Source organism: Vombatus ursinus, unplaced genomic scaffold (genome assembly GCF_900497805.2).
Source record: "Vombatus ursinus unplaced genomic scaffold, bare-nosed wombat genome assembly UNPS02014832.1, whole genome shotgun sequence".
Taxonomy (NCBI): domain Eukaryota; kingdom Metazoa; phylum Chordata; class Mammalia; order Diprotodontia; family Vombatidae; genus Vombatus; species Vombatus ursinus.
In genome coordinates this window covers 9755513-9779621 of record NW_020954610.1, presented here as the reverse complement: position 1 = coordinate 9779621, position 24109 = coordinate 9755513, and the positions used below count along the sequence as shown (strand labels likewise).

Sequence of the window (24109 nt, the reverse complement as noted above, 5' to 3'; positions counted from 1 at the left end):
CTCTTTGTTTTTTTTTTTACTTTGGTATAGGACATGATGACACCAATAAATTTGGGTGGGAAAAAGACCATTTATTTAGTTTCATTCTTTGAAGGCTTGCAACGCATTATTTTATTCACTGAAGATCCTAAAGTATTTAAAGTGACATATGAAAATGAAAAGGCAGAGTTGGCAGAGCAAGAAATTGTGTTGTCATTACAAGATGTTGGAATTTCGCTGGTTAATAACTATACAAAACAAGAAGTAGCCTATATTGGCATCACAAGGTTAGACATTGTGTGTGTATAAGTGTTAAATTATAGTTGAATAAGTGAATAGTCAATATTTATATAAGTGTGAATTTTTGTTTAAATTTTAAGGGAATTTAGTTTGTTTAGTTTTCATTCATTCATAATAATAATTAGGTAATTTTAGTTTGAAAATATTTTGGAGAATTTCATATAATTTTTGAGATAAGTTAAGATTGGGTTCAACACAAAATTGATAGATTGATCTCTGTGACAAGAATCCCCAATTCTAAGTTATTTTAAACAGATTTAATTTATTAAATATTACATATGTTATAATAATGATATTATTATATATTGTGATATTTTGAATAAATCTATTTTATTAAATCTGTTAGTTAATGTAGAGCAGCTAGGTGGCACAGTGAATAGAGTGCCAGGACTGGAGTCAGGAAGACTTACCTTCGTGAGTTCAAATCTAGCCTCAGACACTACCTGTGTGACCTGGAGCACCCCATTTGCTTCAGTTTCCTCATCTGTAAAAAATGAGCTGGAGAATGAAATAATGTAAACCACTCCAGTATCTGTGCCAAAAGGTCACAAAGAGTTGGACGGGACTTAAACAATGGAACAATGATAACAACACTAACTTAATATGATATTTAATAAGATAAATTGAAAAGAACAGTTGGAAATAACTGTTAAACTAAATCTTTGTACAGTAGACAATTTAGTGATCAGTAATTGCATATTTCCAAGATTATTGGGTTTAACAATTTTATTGATCCCCTAATTTTCATTTCTATAACTTTTCCTTCTCCATTTTCATTAAAAATTAAAGTGGAAGCTTCAGTAGACTCTCTGTGCATTTAAGTTAGCTGCTTCTTGCATTTTGTATTTTGTTTTACCCAGTATTTCACTTAACCTAGACTTATTTTTTTCCCTTATGAATTTAACTGAGTTAAATTATTTGTATTGACTGTTCATTTTAACCATAGTAAAAAATAGCTTTAACTTAGCTTTTTTTTTTTTTTTTTTTTGGGTCAGGCAGTCAGGGTTAAGTAACTTGCCCAGGGTCACACAGCTAGGAAGTGTCAAGTGTCTGAGGTCGGGTCCTCCTGACTCCAAGGCCAAAGCTTTATCTATTGTGCCACCTAGCTGCCCCCAAGCTTTAACTTTTCACTGTAATATTTGACCTAAGAAATGTTTTTGGTGTAACAGTAATAGGAATCTGTCTTCATTCAAGTGGAATTTTTTTGTGTTGTTTTCTCAGAAATTCTATTTTTTCCCTACCATAAAATTGGTATGCAGGTTATCTTTACTCCAAGATAATGTACTATCCAGCAAATTGTAAGGCTATTATAAAATTCTAGTTCATATCCAATGCAAGTTTTTTTAAAATAATTTTTGACTCTTATGTTGATACTTTAAAGATATTTTTGAAAATTCAGTTATATTTAATTTTCAGTCTGGAATTTTCTCCTTATTCCTCCTTCTCCCACCCATTGAGAAGACAAAAAAAAACCCACTTAAAATATGTATTTCCTCATCTGTTTCTGAAGGAAGGAAGAGAAGGAGGAAAGTAGAGAAAGTGAGAAAGGAAAGGGAAAAAATATGCTTCATTTTACACTCTCATTCTATCATATAGTGATACTTATTAAAGCAGTATGAAAATTTGTTGGGAGCAAACCTAAGGAAAGAAGAGGGGGAAGAACAACCATTTTAGAATGAATATAAGCATGATTATTTATGCTAAGTATTTAGGTCTGTTGGTTAAAATAAGAGAGAATAGTATTTGTTTTGTGTCAGCTTGTGATAGGAGTTCATTATTAAGTATTTTTACTGAAAGTTATGTACTTTTGTCATGAAATGGTAATATACTATATTATAGAAAGTTGATTTTAATTTTGTCATCACTGCTCTGGTCTTACTTTCACCTACTAGCTCGGATGTAGTTTGGGAGACAAAACCAAAGAAGAAAGCAAGATGGAAGCCATTGAGTGTAAAGCAAACTGAAAAATTAGAGAGAGAATTTAAAGAATACATTGAGATTTCGCCTTCAGAAGACAAGATTATAGAGTTGGAACCTAGTGTTTCGGTACTATTTTAAAATACTGAATTAAACTAGATTTTTTTTTCTTTTTTATCTGCCTTAATCATATGTTGAATAAAAGCATTTTTATGGATTGAGTGGTCATCTAAATCAATGATTTGTTGGTAAAATACTTTTAAAATTTTGGTTATTGTTATCAAAATGTCCAGTTTATATATTGAAATAAATATTTCTTTTGGTTTTTAAGTTAATGAATTTTTTTCTTCCCTGAATACTTACTCATTAGATCTTAGTAATTTTTAAATTGAGTAAATAGAAGTTACAAAATTTATAAACAAGATGGATAAATATCAGCATGAATTTTGTAGTGTTGGTAGGAATAGTAGCTTGGAGAGTGATATGTTTATAATTATATATGTAATGTAACATACAAACACAACCCAGATGTTTATTCTTTTTATGTATTAGGCATTTTATGTTTTATTATTGTTGTATATAAATATTACTGTTGTGATATAGCCTTGAGTAAGAAATAAAAAAGACTTATTTGTTTCAGGTTTGTTTAACACCTAGTGGTAGTAACATGAAAATTCTACAACCACATGTAATACCTGTAAGAAGAAATTACCTGCCAGCAGTAAAATTAGAATATAATACATCTGCACATCAAACGTCTTTCAGAGTCCAAATTTATAGGATACAGGTAAATGTTCCTGAAGAATACCAGCCTCTCCCCTTCCTCTGCCTAATATCAAGTACAAAGAAATAGAACCAACCAGAAATGCCTATTATTAATTTTACTTGATATTAGGGGATGGGAATACCTCAGACTTTTTATAATTCACCTTAATATCCCATAAACATATTTTACCAAGATTTCTTATTTATATAATAAAATTAGCTCTTTGATTGCTTTGTTTGAACACTAACCTGTTCTTTCTTACTCTTTGGTAGAGTTATTAATACAAGTTAGGTGACTGAAAGATGAGGGTTGAGAAGGAAAAGGAGAGGAAAATCCTTGAGTGCTAGTTATTTTTCTTGGAGAGAGAGAGAGAGAGAGAGAGAGAAAAAGAATGAATTACTTTCATAGTAGGAAATTCTAGAGTGAGAAGACAAAATCATTTGACTCATCTTATTTCTGAGTTACAGTGTGATTTTGGTTAAATAATTTTTTTTAACTTTTCTGTGCTTTATATTCTTAGCTGAAAAAAAGGAGGTTGCAATAAAGAATTGTCCAGGTCTTTTCCATCTATAAAAGTCTAAAATTTTAGGTAACTTGTATAGCTGACACAGCACAGTGTTAACCCATCTTTTTTTTTTCATTAGATACAAAATCAAATTCATGGAGCTATATTTCCCTTTGTATTTTATCCCATTAAACCTCCCAAGTCAGTCACCATGGATTCAGGTTTGTTGCTTTTGCTTCAGAGCTTTTCGTTAAAATATGTTGTCTTTTAAAATGATGAGATGAGCTAAAAATAAAATTTTGTTACAAACTGATGCTGAAATAAAATTATTTTCAAAAATTGAGTTTCTGTAGAATCATTAGAAAATTAAATTGTGTTAAAAATTAATATTCAATGCAATGAAATTGTGAAAAGAAAAAAGAAAAAATGAGCTATAGATACATTTCCAACATCAAGCCATATAATATCTGTTTATTGGGTCTATGTTTGTTTATTTGTGTATACATATATGCTATACAGTTAATAGAAATGTCACTAAAATATGATGGTAGTATTTTACTTTATTTCAAAATACAAATAACCCCTTACTTATGAACTTGACTTGGGAACCACCTATACATATGAATAGGAAATGGAAGACATCTGGGGAATATATGTCTTCCAGCCCCACTCCCCAGGGTGGGGTTTCAGTGAAGCTGTCCTTTGTATATCTGGAAATTAATTCATTCCACAGATACTTAGCAAGCATCAATTATACCACAGTACTAGGTGTTATGGGGGATAAAAATAAGTTTGGAGGCTACATGGAATGGTGATAAAATTGCTAGAATCTGAGAGTCAAGAGACCTAAGTTTCTGTTCCAGCTCTACCATAACTTGTTTTCCTTAGACCATTTCCTTCACCTCACTAGATGTAAATTTCCAAATTTCTAAGGTGAGAGAATTGGACCTGTTGATCTTTAAGATACCTTCCAACTCTAAAATTCTGAGATTCTATTATAATGACTGTTCTCAAGAAACTCATCATCTAATTATTGGATTTTGACAGATGGACACAAAGTTAAATGCCAGTTCTCTTCCATTGTGCCCCCCAAAGGAATATGGTTTGTGGTGGTTTTTTTGTTGGTTTTTTTTTTGTAGGGGAGGGGTTAGGCAGTTGGGGTTATGTGATTTGCCGAGAGTCACACAGCTAGTGAGCATTATGTGTCTGAGGCCGAATTTGAACTCAGGGCCAGTGCTGTATCCACTGTGCCACCGCCTTGGTTGATTCTTGGAATGCATTTTTCCATTCATGCAATCTTTTTTAACAGCAGTTAGGCTTGCTAGAATACTTCTTTTAAAAAATAGCTGTCCAGGGGCAGCTAGATGGCGCAGTGTATAGAGCACTGGCCCTGAAGTCAGGAAGACCTGAGTTCAAATCCGGCCTCAGACCAAACACTTGACACTTACTAGCTGTGTGACCCTGGGCAAGTCACTTAACCCCAGTGGCCCCCCCAAAAAAAAAGCTGTCCAGCAATACAACTCTTAATAAGAAACTTGGCCATATGCCATAGAGAGAACCAATATAGGATACAATAATTCATTCTAGGATATTGATTCCCTTACTCTCCTAATAGGCTATAGATTCTCAAAACTTTGAACCTCCCCTTATCTTCAGTAATGTTGATATGTGAATATGCCTCCCTAATTTTCAGAGTGTCATACTATTTAAGCACTGGACATATGACTTGTCTTTCAACTGGGCTCATACTTTTGTCCTCCCCCATGAGCTCTAGGACTTCACTCCTCTACCCTGGCTAACTTGTCACCCTATTATAATGTAACCATGTTATATATTAAATAGGTTTTACTGAGAAAATGCCAACTTTTATGGTGTAGGATATGGGGGAGAAAACACCCTGATGTCATAAAATTCGGCAAATATTGCTTTTGAGATAAACCTGTTTGACCTTGGGGAAGTCACTTCAATTCTCTGGGGTTCAGTTTTTTCATCTGTAAAATGAGAGCCATGATAGGATCTACATCTACCAGCCAGTCCCCCCTCTCCTGCCAAAAAAATGGATTAGGCTATTGGCTCCTGATCACCTAAGGGCCTATTCAATAATAAGGCCTACTCAAGTGGAATTGGGACCCATAAATTTTAGTGAATTTCCCAAGACAAAAGAAGTCTTCCTATCTTGCCCTGCTGACGAGATGTGTTGGAGGCTGCATCTATACAAACTAAGTGTTATTGTATCCTTGTTGAATAACTTCTTGTTATGTTAGGGCTGATTAAACTTGCTTTTGTTTTACATAAAGTAGACCATGAAACCTAATTTTTAATTGTTACTAAGCTTTTGTACAGTAGCCAGTAAACATTTAGGACACAAATAAAATGACTGAACAAATGATACAAGGCATGAAATAAATTAGCCCAAATCTAAGAGAAACAAGTTTCAAGAAATATTCTAATTAACTAAAATTTTGACACTACATCATTGGTACTATATTCCTTTTGATTTTCAATTCTTAGTATTAGGCCAGAAATCACCTCTTTACAAAAAATAACCCAAAATTTTTGCAGGTGTGTGCTCAGGCCCTATTACAGTACACACACAGAAAAACTATTAAAAATAAATACCACTATGGGCAGTACAAATTCAGAAACAGATTATAGGATCACAGATCTTGAGTCAGAAAGGACCTCAGAAGACATCTAGTTGAATATCCTTATTATGGAGTAGGCTTGATTCTGATTTATACCTTGTTAGTTTTAGGTTCAAAGTTGGACACGATGAAGCACCTGTAGGTCGTCGAATAATTAACAAAAGGAAGTTTAATCAACCCCAACATAAAAAAAGTTACTCACCAAGGATACTTAGTAGTTATCATTGGCTTAAAAATTTCTGTGATATGTGATTATTGCTCACAGTAGCTTCTAGAATTATAGTAAACATAGAGTACTTATATATAGCTTATATGTAGTACTAACATTTTGTTATAAAGCACTGTAAAATTAATCATGTTAATCTCTTTATACCTTTGCAGCACCAAAGCCATTTACAGATGTAAGTATTGTGATGAGATCTGCAGGGCATTCACAAATATCACGTATTAAGTAAGTATCCTACAGAGTACAGAATTGTGTACCTTGGTGTCATTTATAATTTTAGTTGGTTTAAAGATTAATCATTACTGATGCCTTCAGAGCATAGTAGGAACTAGAACTTTTTTAAACTTTTATTTTCTAAAAATGTTTTATATATGCATTTGGGGGTGTTTTATAGTGCCTTCACTTCTCAATACTATACAGCACTTTCCCTTATAGTAACAACAACAGTTAAGTAAGGTCATCTGATAAAGCCACCTCCAATGACAGAAAATGCTTTTTGCAGCTGTAGTCCAGCGAACCTTTCTCTCAAGAAGTAAATCATCTATCAGAAGCAAACTTTGATCACTTTTTATCTGAATGTCTCATTTTCCTTCTATTACATTATTATATTCATTGTGTCTTTGTGTGTTTCTGTTTTCTTTAGTGTGTATCAGTTCATACCAGCACTTTCTACATTTCTTTGAATTCTTCCTGTCATTCCTTACAGTGTGCAACGTTCTACTAAAATCATACTACCTATCAGTGGGCACCTAATTTGTCTCTAGTTTCTTGCCACTACAAAAAAGTATATTGTGAATATTTTAGCATGTATGGGACTTTGTATTTTCTTCTTCCCGGAGTATTTGCCAAATCGTGGGATCACTGTTTCCAAAATAGTTTCATGATTTTGCAGTTCTACTAGCAGTATAACCTATCCTATTTGTGAAACACCTTTTTCCTGCAGCTTTTTTATCGCCTCCTTTACCTTCCTCCAAATATGACTTCTGTCACATTCTTACTATTTTAAATTTTGCTTGGGATGAGAGAACCCAGGGATACAATCCGCCAAAAGATACTTGGTGTACTTTACTTTTGGCATAAATCTAAGACCAAGAAAACGTCCTTCGACACTCAGCAGCTGACTTCTTGATGTCTAAAACTGAACTCATCATCTTTGTCTCCAAATTAATATCTACCCCTCTTCTTGAACTTGCCTGTTTCTATCTAGGGCACTGCTGTCCTTTCCAGTCACCTGGATATACAACCTCACCATTGTTCATGGCTCCTCATTCTCCTTCACTTCATATACCTAGTCAGTTGTCAGTTCTTGTTGTTTCTACCTCCACAGCATCTCTCAAATTCTTGCCCTTCTTTTTACTCACATGGATACCATCCTAATTCAGGCCTTCATCTCCTCTCTCCTGGATTATTGCAGTGGCCTCTCCTTTAATTCATCTTCAACATAGCTGTCAAAGTGATTTTCTTTAAGTATATGTTTGACCATGTTATTTCATTTGTTAGTAAAATCCAGGGATTACCTTCTTCCTCTGATCAAATATAAGTATCTGTATTTAGCTTTTAAAGACCTTAATAAGATGGCCTCACCTAACTTTCTAACTTTATTATCCATTACACATCACTCCTCTTCCCATACTCTGTGTGCAGTCCTTATTGACTTTCTTGCTAATCCTCACACATAACACTCTAATCTCCTTTTTCCATGCCTTTTACTGGCTTTCTTCAATGCCTAGAATGCCATATAAAATTTTGTTCAAGCATAACCTTGTTATATGAAGCCTTTCCTTATTCCCCTAGCTGCTAGTGCCCTTCCCTCCTACTCTCTCAAAAATTTACTTTGTATTTATTTTGCATTTTGTTGTTGTTGTTGTTAATGTGTTGTTTCCCCTAAATGGGATGTGAGTTCCTTGAGGGCAAGAATGTTTTATTTTTGCTTAATACCCAACTTACCAAATGCTTGTTCTTTGCTTTCTTGATTGATTCCTTACTAGGCAACTGCTGTTCTTTTCATCATTTGTCTCATGTTCCTAGTCCCCAGACTGCTAGTCAGTAAATATTCACCTAGTTAGCCTAATAGTTCACCTTTTTTCTTTTGTTCCCAACTTGATTTGAAGACCCTATGCTTACATTGTCACACAATACGTACATGATCAGCAAGATGACAATATCAACTGCCTCTAGGCTGTATAATTTCTACCACATTTTTGCCTTTAGCCAAAATTTTTACTACACCTGCTCCTGAGGTAGATAATTGGTTTGTAAATGCCCTCTTTACCTTCCTTGCTTACCTGGTAAATAAGTGGGCAGCAGAGACCTGTTTGCCAACTTTGCCCCTTATCTTTCAAGACTACTTCTTAACCCCTTCAATTCCCATCTAGCCAATCAAGAATGATTGCTGACAGCTGGGTGAAATTTATATAGTCCTTGAAGATTATCAAAGCACTTTGTAGACATTTTCTTAATTGATCCTCATAGCCCTGTGAAATAGCAGCTCTTGTTATCCTTATTTTATGGATGAGAAAACTGAAGCATAGAGACTTTATGTGACTTCTCCAATCACATAGCTAGTAAGCATCAAAGGAGGGTTTCCATCCCAGGTCTTTGTGACTCCCAACTTTAGCAGTCTGTCTCCTATACTATGTTTTCATGAGAGGAAGAAGATAACTTAATGATGACCTAGAGCAGGGTTTCTGAAATATTTTGGTCTTGAGACCCCTTTATTCTTTTGAAATTCATTAAGCTTCTCAAAACACTTTTTTTATGTAAATTATATCTATTGATATTCACTATACTACAAATTAGAACTTAGATATTTTGAAAGTATTTATTCACTTAAAAATAATAATAAACCCATTACATATTAAAGAAGATCTTCTTTAATAATTATTTGGTGCTGATATTGGACAAATCCAAGCAAAACATCAAGTCCAATGGTAAGGCAGAGAATAATTCTCCAGATGATAGATTAACTCAGTCTTCATATTTGCAACAAAACTTTTAATTCACAGATCATATGCCCTGGGAAAACTTCACCATATACTAATGAGAGAATGAAAGTAGAAAAAGCAAATAACATCTTAATATTACTATAAGCATAGTTTTGACCTCATGGATCCCCCTGAAAAGCTCTTGGAGGTCTTCCCACCACACTTTGAGAACTGCTGTTCTAGAGTGATCTTTTACCATCAAGAAGTGATGGAACAGAATTGAAAAGGCCTCATTTTGCCTGAAAAGGGAACAAGTACAGCTAGTTCTCACTCTGTTCAACAACTGTCAGCCATCTTCAGGTGCTGCCTCAAAGCCTAACTAATTTTTAACAAGTATTTTTGTAAATTCACTATATGGAAAATTATATTAAAAGCAGAGCAAAAAGGAAACAACCTAGCACCATAGAATGAGCACTGATCTCAGCATCAAAAAACAGATTCCAGTCTTGGGTACCACTACTTCTTAGCAATAAGAGGCAGTTGCTGGTACAGTGGACATAGCACTGGGCCTGGAGTGAGGAAGACCTGAATTCAAATGTGGCCTCAGACACTTACTAGCTGTGTGACCCTAAGTAAGTCATTAAAGTTTTTCTGCCTCAGTTTCCTCACATGTAAAATGAGGATGATACCACGTAACTCCTAAGGATGTTGTGAGGATAAAATGTGATGTTTGTAAAGTGCTTTGCTAACCTAAAAGCACTGTAAGTTCTAATTATGATGATGATGATGATGTGACTGTGGGCAAAAATTTAATCTTTCAGAGCTTCACCTTCCTCATCTGCAAAATAACCATAAGAAGAGTTGCCTTATTTAATAGTGTTGATGTGAGGAAAGCACTTTGAAAAAATTTTAAATGCGATATAAATGCTAATTACAATAATTATTATCATACTTTTAATTACTTTGTTATTGTTATCTCTGCTTACTGTACCTACATTGACTGTTAATATAGTTGCAGTCATAACATTGAATTTGTATTTATTAAATTTGTGGTTAATTTGTTAAGGGCTCCTTTGGTTAAAAAGTGCTATTCTTAATGCACTAAATTGGTATTCATTAAAAACTTTCTACTTTCTCATATAGGTATTTTAAAGTGTTGATACAAGAAATGGACCTCAGATTAGATCTGGGATTTCTTTATGCTTTGGCAGATCTCATGGCAGAAGCTGAAGTGACTGAAAAACATGAGGTATGAAAAATTATTATTAAAATTGAGTTAGGAATTAGAAGGAAAAGTAATTAAATACCTTATTCAGACTGAATCTTTTTTTAAAAGTTATGTTATATAATCACAATGTATACATTGGTAGGAGTCACATTTTCTTGTTATATTAGCTAGTGATATGACAGAAATAACCTGAGTATCATTTTAGTTAATTAGCAAATAAAGGGAAGTGTTTCAAACTCAGAAGGGAGCATAGAGGGTAATATTATGAAGGTACTATGCTTTTTTTTCCCCTTGATCCTTTTGGATGTTAATATGTTTTTGTTGTTTATTGAGGACTTATGGGAGTTTAGGAAATTTTTTCTAGGATAGCTCCTTGGATACTTCATGTGGAAGGAATTAAAAAGAGATTAAAAGTAACAGCTGTTTGTTGGCAGATAACAGTAGCTGATATTTATATAGTGCTTTAATATTTGCAAACACTTTTCATATATTATCTTACAAAAACAACTTCATTTTGAGTAATCTGTGACTCTCTTTGTTTCTTCCCACTATAGTCCAGGCTTTATTTTGAAGAATGATTACCTGCATAGGGTCCATAAAAAACATTTTGTTACAGAGTATTATGGCAGGGAAATTTTTGTACCTATGTTAACAGAACACTCTAATCATGATTAGAGGGATGTTTTTTTTTTTTTTTAAAAAGCTTACTTCTGTAGAATTTTTTGTTGTTGTTGTTGGGGTGGGGATGAGGCGGGGGTGGTAATTTAATTAGCTGCACAAAAATCCTGCTCTATGCCTCGTCATGGTATGGGTGTGATCTTGAGTTCCTGAGAAGTCAACCACAGTCTAAGATGGAAAGGCTTCAAGTATGAGCCTAATGAAATCAATTCTACTTTCTGAAGCTCAGCCATAGTCAGTACAGAAAGGTTTATCCACAGAAAGTTGGCCACCAAGTAATATTTTTTTTTGGCCTTTATCACTCCCGAAACTGACAAGAATGCAAAATAGGACTTCGTTCAGTTTTGGTCCCTTCTGCCTTTACGCTGATTGTGGTAAATTGATATAAAAGGGGGAGAGGATACCCCAATTCTTGAAAATTTAGAACATTTACAATACTTATTTGCTTTTGGATTTCTTATTGTGTTTTCTTTATCTGAACTGGAGAGAGTCCTGTTATTAGAGTTAGGAAGAACTCAATTCAAATATAGCTCTTAGGTTCATAAGACCATAGGTTTAAAGTATGAAGACGTCTTGGAGGTCAGTCTAATCCCTTTAAATTATGAAATAAGAAATGTGAGCTCGGAGAGATTGTGACCAAGGTCACATAGAGTTTATGATTCCAAATCTAGTATTCTTTCCGCTGTACTACACTGTCCCTATTCTAGCTAAATACATGACCATTGTCAAGTCACTTAGCCATTCTGACCCTTAGTGTTTCCTTCTATTTAAAATGAAAATAATAACATGTATAGCACTAGCCCATCTGAATTGTTGTGAAGCTCATGTGAGGTACATTACGTTATGTGCAATGCAAACCTTAAAGTGTTTATAAATTTCAGTTATTGCTGGCATCATTCAACTCCCATTGAGCTGACAGACTATTTGTTATTGCTCATTTTTTTCAGTCATATCCAACTGTTTGTGACTCCATTTGGAGTTTTCTTGGCAAGGGTACTAGAGTGATTTGCCATTTCCCTCTCCAGATCATTTTATAGGTGAGAAAAATGAGACAAACTGGGTTAAGTGACTTGCCCAGAGTCACACGGCTAGTAAGTGCATGAAGCTGGTTTTGAACTCTGATCTTCTTGACTCCAGGCCTGGCTCTTTATCCACTGTGCCACCTAGCTGCCCGTATTGTTAATTAATTAATTAATTAATATGACAGCCCATTTGAGCAAATTAACTCTAATTCTTACTGGTATTCTCCATTAGTCAGTCAATAAGCATTTATTAAGTGCTTACTATGTGCCACACATTATACTAAGTCCTAGAGGTTCAAAGAAAATAAAAAAATAATCCTCCCTCAGGGATTCCTCATTAGAATGGGAGCTCTAATGGGGTCATGTAAATAGTTATGTACATAAATATATGTAGAATAGATTGAAAGAAAGGCACTGGCATTTGAGAGAGAAAGGGACTGGAAAAGCTTTCCCTGCAAAAGATGGGACTGAGCTGTTTCTTACAGGAAGCAAGGCAAGTGAAGGTATGTGAAAGGAGAGCATCCAAGCATGAAGGGTAACCAGGGCAAAGCTGCAGATATCAGAGAGGGAGTGTTGTGTACAAGGAACAGCAAGAAAGCCAACATAGCTAGATCTAGAGTACATGGAGAACAGTTGAGTATGAACAAATTAGAAAGAGCAGTGTAGTTCTACTCTCATACTTGCCTCCCCCCCACAAGAATGGACAGTGAGATAAATCTGTGTGAACATAACCCATTTCCATGAGACCCCACAAGCACTCAGCCTGCTAAGCTCCTCTCCCCAAAGAATTCAGCCCCAGAGCACCATTAATTACCTAGTGGAGGATCAGGACCATCTTTGGAAGCAGTTCCTACTTGAAGAGAACATCTTTTCCCATTTTTCCCCTCCTCAGTTTTCCCAGTGACCACTCCTACTGTAGCTTCTTTATGGTGACTCCAGCCTTTGGGAGACTCCCTCAACCTAACTGGGGACTCTGGTGTCTTTTGCCCTAGTTTCCTGCTTGTCTTGAGACCCAGTGTAGAATGATTTTTCTGGTAATATCTGGAAAGTTTAATTTAAGAAACCCTTGACTTGCTGAGAATGAGAGTGTTCCCTGGTATACCAAAATCACAATGCCTATGATGGGGAAGTAATATAACTGTGAATGTCAAGGAACTACCCCTGTGCCCCAGGAATGAGAACCTCTCGGGGACACATACACACCCACCCTGACATGGGCAAGATCTGACCTTCTCTGGAAACCAGACTCACAGACCAGAGATGTAGAACATGGTCTGGATACTTACAGATTTTGCACAGGAATATAGGAGATACCCACAAATGGTGGGGAGATAGTCTAACCCTCAGTTCACTAAGAGTGATGGAGGGGGAAATGTAATCACATGCCATTGAGAATGAGAAGCAGAAGGTCAAAAACATTCTTGGGGATGAGTAGGGAAAGGGTCCTTATGAAATCAAAATAATGATCAGTGGACAATTTAAAAAAAAACTGGAAATTTGGAAAGAGGCCAGGTTATAAAAGAGTTTCACAAAAACTATATTTGATTTTGGAGGAAATAGGAAATTTGAAGGAGGAATCAGTAGATTTTATTGATTAGGAGTATATGACATAGTCAGGCTTATACTTTAGAAAATCACATTGACAGGTGAGTGTAGTGTGGACTTGAGTAGATAGAGACTTGAGAAAGGGAGACTGTTTAGAAGGCTTTTGCAATAGTTGAGGCAAGAGGGGATGAGAACTTGAACTAGGGTAGTAGCTGTGTGAGTAGACAGAAGGGAATATATACATAAGAGATGTTGTGAAGGTAAAAATAGAAATTTAACAGATTGGACACAAATTTTATGATCTTGGATGGCTGAGAGGATCCTGGTACCATTAATAATAGGGAATTTGGGATTGGGGGAGATTTTAGAGGGAAAAATCAGATGAGTTTGGCATCTCTTTCACATGTGGGATATCTGTCTCAAGATGTTCAGTAGGCAGTAGCTGGTATAGGACTGTAGCTCACAGAAAGACTAGGTCCAGGCCTATAAGTCTAGGAAACATTGACATAGATAATAATTGAATCCATAGAAGTCCATTGAAATCACCAAGCAACAGAATATAGATGGAGAAGAGATAAAGGCCCAAGACAAAGCTTCGGGAGATATCCATAGTGATCCTGAAATGAATAGCAAACCAGACAAAGAAGCTAAGGAAGAGTAGTCAGAGAGCTAAGAGGAGAACCAGGAGAAAGAAGTGTCACGAAAATCAAGAGAGGCAAGTGACCAAAAGGTGAAGGTGAAGGTGATGAACAGTATTAAGTACTCCAGAAAGATAAACAAGAATGAAGAGTCTTCTGGGTTGTATAACCAAAAAAGATGGAGAATTAGACATTTTCTTTGATCCTAGAGAGAGAATTAGACATTTTCTCTGATGATTTATGACCTCCCAAATCCTCCAAAACATAAAGTATGTGCCAAAGATATAGCAACTTCAGCTGTAATTTAGAACACCAAGAACACAAAAGATTTAAAAGTTCCATGAACTAATGCTTACCTTACGCTCCCTCAGCATCTTCTCCTCCACTTTGCCACTGGCAGTGAGGCTACACTAGCTGACTTGATCCATAGGCTTGCGACAAAATACAGCCTCACACCTTGTGAAGACTCAGCAAACTCCAAATTGCAGGAATTTGCTGAGACCTTGATAACCAGTGCTGTAGATCTCTATAGGATATCCTCTCCTCCATTGTGCTTTTGGCAGTGAGACTGCACTGGCTTACCCAACCCATAGGCTTGCAACAAAACACAACCTCATACCTTCATCCCCTTCTCCTTGAATCTTAGAGATTTGAATTCCAAATAGTAGAAATAAACCCCAACTGCAACAGCACCAGTGTGGCAGTGCTCTTAACTATCAGGTCAGGAAATTGAGGAACAGTTGGGAATAGGGCAGGACATTATATGTATGGGACTATGATTCACTTTACCAAGCCTGAGGGAAAAAGCATAGCATCCAGCTGAGGCCAATTCTGTCCCTGTAAAAGTCACTTGGGACTAAGACCTAAGCAGGTAAACTAAATTATCCATTGTGGGAGCAGGCTGAAACTCTTTTCGAGATCTAGCCCCAGGGAAACTACTGTCAGAGGGGAGGGAGTCAGAAAGTGAGTAATAGGGAAAAAATAAGAAAAAAAGATGAATGGAATAAAATTCAAAGTCCTTGAGCATAAGCAGGTAAATGAACTGGGAAAACATTGACAGCAGAAGGAAACGTGGCCTCCAGATCTGTGAGATCAGACCTCTAAGAATAAATATTATAAAACATGGGAAAGTGATTTAATACTCGATGGGACAGAAGACCCTTTGGAATTTAAAGAGATCATGAAAACGCAACACCCTCTTCCTGAACAGTTTAAAAGAGAACTGAGAATTATGAAAGCAAAATTTATTGCCTGCAGAACAAAAATAATTTGCACAATAGAAAAATTTGTATCTGTAATGGCAAGTCTCCCCAAAGAAATAAAGGATAATTGATTGAGAATGTAAATAACATTTGTGAAGGATAATCTAGATGAAGAAAAGCAAAAAGCAGTAACATTAAAAGAAAACATGTTCTTTCGTAAAGCAAATCATAATGATTTCAAAGATAGGATACACAGAGACAACCTAGGGTTTAAAGGTCTTGCAGAAGAACACATGTCAAAAACCTGAACACCTGAACACAAGAACATGGAAAATGAAATAGCAATTGAAAGAAAGCAAAGATCACCTGGGAAGAAATTCTAAGATTGCAAACTCCAAGATACATAGTGGCTAAATTTAACGGTTCAATTCAGAAACAACAAATTCTGTAATCTATCTGAGAAAAGACCTTCAAATACAAAGGAAAGGAAATTCAAATAACACAAAACCATTCTGTACCCACCAGAAATTATAGGAGGGTATGGAATAATGCGTTCCAAAGATCAGTAGAGCGCATCATAAAAGGTCAGGGTGACCTACCATGTAAATCTGACCTGAACTCTAAATTTAAAAAAAAAAAAAAGATGAATATTAAGCAATAAAAGGGAGATCAAAACATTTTTGGAAAGAAAACCAGACCAGAAGAGATTATTTGCTTCTCTAATACACCAGACAACAGAAATGCAGGAGGGATGAACAAATACAGAAGCCAAGAACAGAATAGCAAGAGTGACAACAGAGAGACTAGTAACAGACTAATTTCTAAGTGGACACAAGGAGTCAGAGGTGAATGTGAAAGTCAAGTAGAGGTAATGGTGGAGTGGTTGGCCTGGGGCATTATGGGCAGAACCTCAAGATATAACACCTACAGGTGAATCAGTGTTTTTTGGGGGACTCCATTAAAAATAGGATGGTGCATGGAAGAATGGAGGAAAGAGGATAGAAGGGAGTATGTGATGTGTCTAACTCAGGTTGAAAGCTGACAGTGAGGTCAAGGTCCCTATGATCTCTCAGGAAGAGAACCTGCAAGGGAGTGGGTAAAGAGGAGGGAGGAAGATTTGAAAAGGGGAAGGGAAAAAGAGAGGCCTTATTTTGGCCTTAGGGGATTTGCTACTTGTAAAGATTATTTGTCCTGACTTAGGAGGGAGAGAGAGAGTTGGAACTCTTGGGGGCAGCTGGCAGATATGGAAGTGGGAGGAAAAGGAAAGGAGAGGAGCTTCTGAGGCAAATGGGGCAGGCATATAACCAGGAGGAGGGTATGAGATCGCAGGGAACAGCATAATCAGGGACATGGAGGGGCAGGTCCTGCCATAGAGAACTGTCCTTTCTGTCACTTGAAGAAATTGAATATTTCTGGGAGTGAGTTATAATGGAAAAGAGAATCTGTGAGGCAGGTTCTACAAGGCAGTATTTGAAACTACTTAGAAGGAAGAACCTAGAATGAATACTTTGGAAGTTTTGACTTGAGGAGGAATGCAGATAATAGAGAGATACTCAATAAGTTTAGGGGGTCATGAAGGAGGGTCTAGAGTGGACAGGAAGTGAGTGAGTGAGAGAAATTCTCTCTGGAAAAGAGTGCAAAAAATGAAAATGAAATTCTTAAAAACTAATAACTAGGACTATTTGAAGGGGGAGGAGAGGAAGTTAGAATCTACTGAGAGGAATAAAGAGGGGAGGAATTAAATAATCAGATAAAAGCAGGAAAGAAAAAACTAATAAGCAAAAGTCCAAAGGGAAAAGAGGTGACAAAGTAGAAAGAAGAATCTAGAGTGAGGGGAAGAGAGTCAGTGGGAATAGGGCCTTCTTTAAAAAGATTAAGCTAAAGCAACTAAACAGACGTAGTATAGAAAGGAGAACCAGGGAGGATCATAACTTGGAAAACACTCCAGAGACTCAGGAAAATATAAACCTAACTCTCATAACTTTAGAAGTTAATGGATTAAAAATGAATAAAATACACCAATAAAACCAATAAAATGAAAATGAGCAACAGATTGAATAAGAAAACAAAACTCTACAATCTGTTGAAAGAAGCATATTTAAAAACAAAATAAAACTCTGAGAGGTTGGAAAAAATTTTCTACACATCAAGTGAATCCAAAAAAACAGCCCTTGCAATCACATTATCTGACAAAACAAAAATAACAATTCAAAAATAAGAAAGAAATAAACAAGGAAACTGCATTATGCTTTAAGGAACCTTAGACAATGCAATATCAATAGTAAACCTATACTCTCCAAATACCTTGACATTCAAATTCATTAAGGAAACATTAACTGAGCTATAAGAAAACAGAGACAGTAACACAATAGTGACAAGAAACTTCTATGCCCCTCTCTCAATTTGGGTAAGTCTAATAGAAAGATAAAAAGAAAAATACGGAACTGAACAAATTGCAGTAGTTAAAAGACTTACAAAGTCTTCTAAATGGGACTGCAAAATGGGGCAGTGTCCTCTCCGTCACCTGTAGAGATTGGAATATCTCAGTATCATATGGAACTTTTTTAAAAAAAAATGACCATGCATTAGGGCACAGAAGTATTGCAAACAAATAACTTAAAAGAAAAAAACAAACAGCAGCAACCAAAAGGAGAAAGAGTAAATACCATCTTTACAGACGACAATGCAATAAAAAAAGTCTTTGGTTCAAGAACTACAAACAAATGACATAGACCTACGTGGAGATTTAATATGTGTGGGTCAAAGAACAGATTATTATGTTCTTTGAAATTACAAATTACAATTTGTTCAATTACAATAAGTTCAATTACGAAGAAATTATTGTGATTATAAGACAATAATTATGTAAAAGAAAATTGTATTGATGAAACAATGTACCAGAAATTCTGGTATGCCGGTAAAGCAGTTCTCAGAGGAAAAATCATATCCCTACCAACTTATATTCACACAATAGAAAAAGAGAGATTAATAAGCTCAATATGCATTTAAAACAATAGAAAGCCAGCAAATAAACACACCTAAAATAAGCATGAGACGAGGTAAGGGGGTGGGAGGCTGGGGAAAGGGTACTCTTGTTGCAGGACCTCAGGTTTTTTGATGAAATATGAAAAGTGAGATCCTCATCTGTGAGGGTGAAATAACATACTATGGGAAACTTGGGAGAGATTTAAACAGGAGTAAAATCAAAAGGTATAAAGAAGTTTTTGATACTATTTGCTATTTTTTTTTCTTCTGTTGAGTTTTGTTTCCTCTTTCTGGTGGTTCCTCCTATTGGCTCTAATTCTTCCTTGCAACATCACTAATGTGAAAATATGTGTTTAAGGAATGTATATGTATTGCCTATATCAGATTGTGCACCGTCTCGGGGAGGGTGATGGGGAAGAAGGGGGAGAAACATTTTAAACTCAAAAGAATATGGAAGTGATTGTTGATAAATCAAAATAAATTAATAAAAAAAAAGTTTTTGCTAAATGGCAAGATAAGTCTCAGGCTCTTTCTGGAGAAATCAGTGAAGAAGCTAGAAGAGTTTAATTGCAAGCCCCAAGTAACAAGCAATCTCATTCCAGGGAACACTTGATCACCTTACTTTACATTGCTTACAATGCATGTTTTGGAATTGAAAGTTACAGTTGCAAAGTTGACAAGATCCTCCAAACTAATTTAACATGTTCCTGTAGAGCAAAAGTCAGCATAGAAGAGCACCACTGAAAATTTGATGGAAAATATGATTTGAGATTACAAAATATAAGATGACAAAGATCTACTACCCAGCAGATTTTATGCCTGCATATTATGAATATTCTCTTCAAAAAGTCTTTCAAGTATATTAGATATGGTTAGCACCAAACAACATGATAAAAAATTGAAATTCAATTATATTCTGATGGAATGTGAGTGTTGGTGGACTTAGTGGGCTATTTTGGAATTAGCCATTTGTGTAGAGAGGATAGACTTGTTAGAAATAAAAATTAAACCAGAAGGCATAAAGATGAGAAAACAACATGCTCTGCCACTGCTTGTTGAATCAAGTGGTCAACACTTAAAATTGGCATTTGAACAAATTAGAGACCTTGGACTCTTTCATGGTTTGTTTGTTTGTTTTTAATAATTGCAATAGATACAAAAGTCACACCTAAACAAAAATGTTAGAAAGAAACTCAAGACACATCTCAAGCAGCATATGCTTAATCTTCTTACTAAGAAGAGAATCATAAAAGCCAAGGGATTATGTCATCACTAATTTGTGGTACCAGCTCATGGGTTGTTAGAGAGAATCTATCAACAAACATTTTTACGTCCCTTTTATGACTAAGGCTCTGTTTGATATTGGTATACAAAGACAAAAACAAAACAGTTCCTGCCCTCAAGCAGCTTATGTTTTATTGAAGAAAAATAGGACAATAAACAGTAGAAAAAGATAATACTGGGCAGTATTACCTCACAAATTATCAAAAAGCTGAAAAAAAAAATAGAATCCTAGGGAGATCTTACTGTGAGATCTAGCTAAGTCAGTTCATTCTAAGAGTATTTATTGATTAAACAAAAGAAGACTGCCAACACAAGAAATTTTTTTTTTTTTGGGTGAGGCAATTGAGGTTAAGTGACTTGCCTGGAGTCACACAGCTGGGAAGTGTCAAGTGTCTGGTCTGAGGCCAGATTTGAACTCAGGTCCTCCTGACTCCAGGGCCGGTGCTCTATCCACTGCGCCTCCTAGCTGCCCCAAGAAATATTCTTTATATATACTATTTTCATGGCTGACAATACTAAAATCAGCACATTTGGATTCTATATCCTAAGTATCCAGAGTGTGCCACATAAGAAAGTAGCTGTGGCACTTCAGAAGATAAAGAAAAAAGCAACTAAGCCTGAACACATATAAAGAAATCTGTGTTGGAGACTATAGAATTTTAAATACATCAATATGTCTGAAGAAGAAAAGTTGCTTCTACCAGAAAACAAAAAGTTACCATAGAAAATAGCAGTTGCCTACCCTTAGTTTCTTATTGTTAGAATTGAATTGCCCTATGCAGTGCCTCTGTATTCTTTGTGGAATTAATTTTCTGATTTTCTGTATAAATTTTCATCTTTATGGTTATACAATAGAAAGTACTACCCTTGGAGTAAGAAGACCTGGGTTTTACTCCATACTTTCTGAAATTGACTGTGGGAGACCCTGGATTGACAAGTAACACAACCTCTCCATGCCTCATTTGCTTCATCTGCAAAATGTGGTTCAGGAAAGAGGCTTTACCACCTACCTCAAAGAGTTCAGTACACTTTTATTTTTATTTTTTTCCTCTATTTTTCTTTTTTTTTAATTAATTTATTTTATCAACAATCACTTCCATAAGTTTTTGAGTTTTAAATTTTTCTCCCCTTCCTTCCCCAAGACAGTGGACAATCTGATATAGGCTATAAATATACATTCCTATTAAACATATTTTCACACTAGTGATATTGTAAGGAAGAATTAGAACCGATAGAAGGAACCACAAGAAAGAGAAAACAAAACAGAAGAAAAAAAAGAGCAAATAGTATGTTTCTATCTGCATTCAAACTCCATAGTTATGTCTTTGGATGTGGATAGCATTTTCCATCATGAGACCTTTGGAGATGTCTTAGATCCTTGCATTGCTGAGAAAGGCTAAGTCTATCATCATTAGTCATCGCACAACGTGGCTGTTTCAGTAAACTTTTATTAAGTGTCTCCTATGTGCCAGGCACTGTGCTAAGTGCGAGGGATACAAAAAAAGATACAAAAGACAGCCCTTGCCCTTAGTGTTAAGGAGAAGCTTACAATCTAATGGGGAAGACAACCTGCAAACAAATATGTACAAAGCAAACTATATACAGGATAAATAGGAAATAATTAACAGAAAGGGAGCACTGGAATTAAGAGGGGTTGGGGATGGCTTCCTGTAGGAAGTAGGCTTTTAATTGGAACTTAAAGGAAGCCAGGGAGGTCAGTAGTGGCAGCAGAGAAGCGAGAGCAATTCAGGCATGGGGGACAGCCAGAGAGAAGGCCTGTAGCCAAGAGATGGAGTTGTGAGGAAAAATGCTTTGTACAGCTTAAAATATTGTGCAGGTATATGTGATCGTTATAGCTTGATGAATTTTCCTGGAAAATTTAATATCCCTGTGTGTGTATTGTTTTTTTTTTTAAATGATAAAATAAAATGCAGCCTTGAAGATTCAAAAATTATATGTTAAATCATATAAGAATCTCTGACAGGTTCAACTATGGAAACAAAACATGTTTACTGGTTTTAAATCCAAAGATTTAATGACATCAGGGACATCAAGGCCAAGTGAAAAGATAGAACCTTCTTTTTTAATAAGTGGTAAAATCAGAAATATAATTTATTCTTAGTTGCAACAAATCTTATATTTCACTTAACTGTCGGAAATATTGTGCCTTGTTGGTTATGTTTTCTATGAGTTTGGGTTTAAAGTATCAACAATTATTTAAAAAAAGAAATTATTTTATTCATTATGCCATTGAGTAATGCCATCAAGGGACAGATAAAACAGGGAGATACTCTCATTTAACGTGTTTGACAATGTCAATGAAAAAACAGATGTAGTTTCAGTTGTAACTCAGGTGCTAATTGATTGTATGTCTTAGGAAAACCATTCTTGGATGGTCTCTTTGTGGTGTAGTGTACTTGTCTGTCAAATAAGAACACTACCCTCCTGCCTGATTCATGGGGTTACTTTGGAAATAAAAAATGAGGCAATGCAATATGAAAGCATCCTTTACAGCTAAAAGCTTATAGATTTAAGAGGTTATATGTCATTTGCCTCTTTTACTTTCTGGTGTTTTTTTTCTTGAAATACTTACGTTCACACGTGTGTGGATAGATATGTTTTTAGGGGTGGGGAACCTGTGACCTCCCCACCCCTGGTTTACATCTATCCACACATATATATGTATGACCATTTAATATAGCCATGCAGTATGCGTAATACATTCTACATAAATGGAAAAATACTTAAAAATTTTTAATTTTAAAAAAAATTTGTCATTTCATAAGATTTTTCAGTTTTCGAATTAATAGTATTTTTGTAATCTTTGCTTAAAGAATTGGAGGTATTTTTAATTTAATTTAAATTAAATTTCTGTCTGTCTTCTAGGTTGAACATTTCCACAAGGATATCGAATATTTTAAAGAAGGATTTAAGACAGACTCGTTAACAGATATAACACAAGTCAGCCTATATGAATATTTTCATATTTCTCCTATCAAGGTATGTCAAAATTAATTATGTTCAGGTTGTTATTAATGATAAACTAGGAGCCATCATTTCAGTGCAAATCCATATAAGTAGATGAAAATATTTTTGTGAGTGGAATAATTTTAAATTTTACTCTTTATCCAATAATATATAGGAAGCTTGAGATAAATCATAGGATCTCTGAGGTGGAAGTGACCTCACAGGTTGTCTAGTCCAACATGTTCCTGAAAAACAGGCCCTTCCTGTAATAATTACTGATAAGAGGTTATCCAGCTTTTGGATGAAGACCTCTAGTGAAAGAAGAGCCTTCTAGTGCAGCTGATTCTACTTTTAGGTAGATTAAGTATTTGGAAATGTTTCCTTAAATCAAACCTAGGTTTGCCTTTATGCAACTTTCAGTGATTATTCTACCTTTTGCCTTCTGGGGCCTAGTAGAATAAGTTTAAACCTTCTTTAACACCACAGCTCCTCAGTTACTTGAAAACAGCTATTTATTATGTGACTTATCTCTGAATTACATATCCCATTCTTAAATGCCCTCCTGTTTCCTAAAATATGTTGCCCAGAATTGAATATAGTATTAGATGTGATCTGAGCTAAGCTATTGCCTTCTTAGTCCTTGACATTAGTTTTTGGGGCTTGTATATTACACTGTTGCCTCATATTGAACTTGTAGTCCATTGAAAGATTAAAATCTTTTTTAAATGAACCATTATTGTCTAGACATACCTAATGGATATTGTACTTATAAAGTTGGTCTTTTGAAGCCATATATGTTTTTTTTTTCATTTGTACTTTTAAAATTTCATTTTATTAAATGCAGTACAAAATTCTAGCCTATAAAGATCTTCCTAGATTATAACTTTATTGCTCATGTCAGTTATACTTCCTAACTTTGTGTTTTCTGAAAATTTAATAAGCATCTTATTATTCAGTTTTCCTATTTGCAAAATTATTTTTTCAAAAGGTAGGAATATGTTGTTGAAGCATAATATATCTGTAAATGGGCAGTGCTTTGTTTATCTGCAATATAGTCCTCAATTATATAACATTTTCACTTATTTTTTTCAATGGCTTAAAAATTAAGAAAAATGTAATTGTACATTTATAATATTTGAGATTATCTTTAGTATTGGAAGTTTTAGATTAAATAACTATAATTACTGGACTCAAAAATAATAGACTGAAGTGACTATAACAAGTTTTAATTCAAAGTTTTAAGATTTCTGTGTTTATAAAGTTCTTTGTTGAAGCAGCTTGGTGGAGTTGTGAAGAGA

At 35.1% G+C, this 24109-nt stretch overlaps 1 protein-coding gene across 3 annotated transcripts in view; it reads left to right on the top strand.

The window, feature by feature from the left end:
- LOC114025634 (vacuolar protein sorting-associated protein 13A-like) overlaps positions 1 to 24109 on the top strand; it is a 282189-nt gene that overhangs the window by 217357 nt on the left and 40723 nt on the right. For all 3 annotated transcript variants that reach the window (XM_027839101.1, XM_027839103.1, XM_027839102.1), the window contains exons 54-60: positions 31 to 266; positions 2172 to 2325; positions 2837 to 2983; positions 3607 to 3688; positions 6494 to 6563; positions 10406 to 10511; positions 22731 to 22844. In XM_027839101.1, the coding sequence (XP_027694902.1) occupies positions 31 to 266; positions 2172 to 2325; positions 2837 to 2983; positions 3607 to 3688; positions 6494 to 6563; positions 10406 to 10511; positions 22731 to 22844 (909 nt within the window). The remainder of the gene's footprint in view (positions 1 to 30; positions 267 to 2171; positions 2326 to 2836; positions 2984 to 3606; positions 3689 to 6493; positions 6564 to 10405; positions 10512 to 22730; positions 22845 to 24109) is intronic.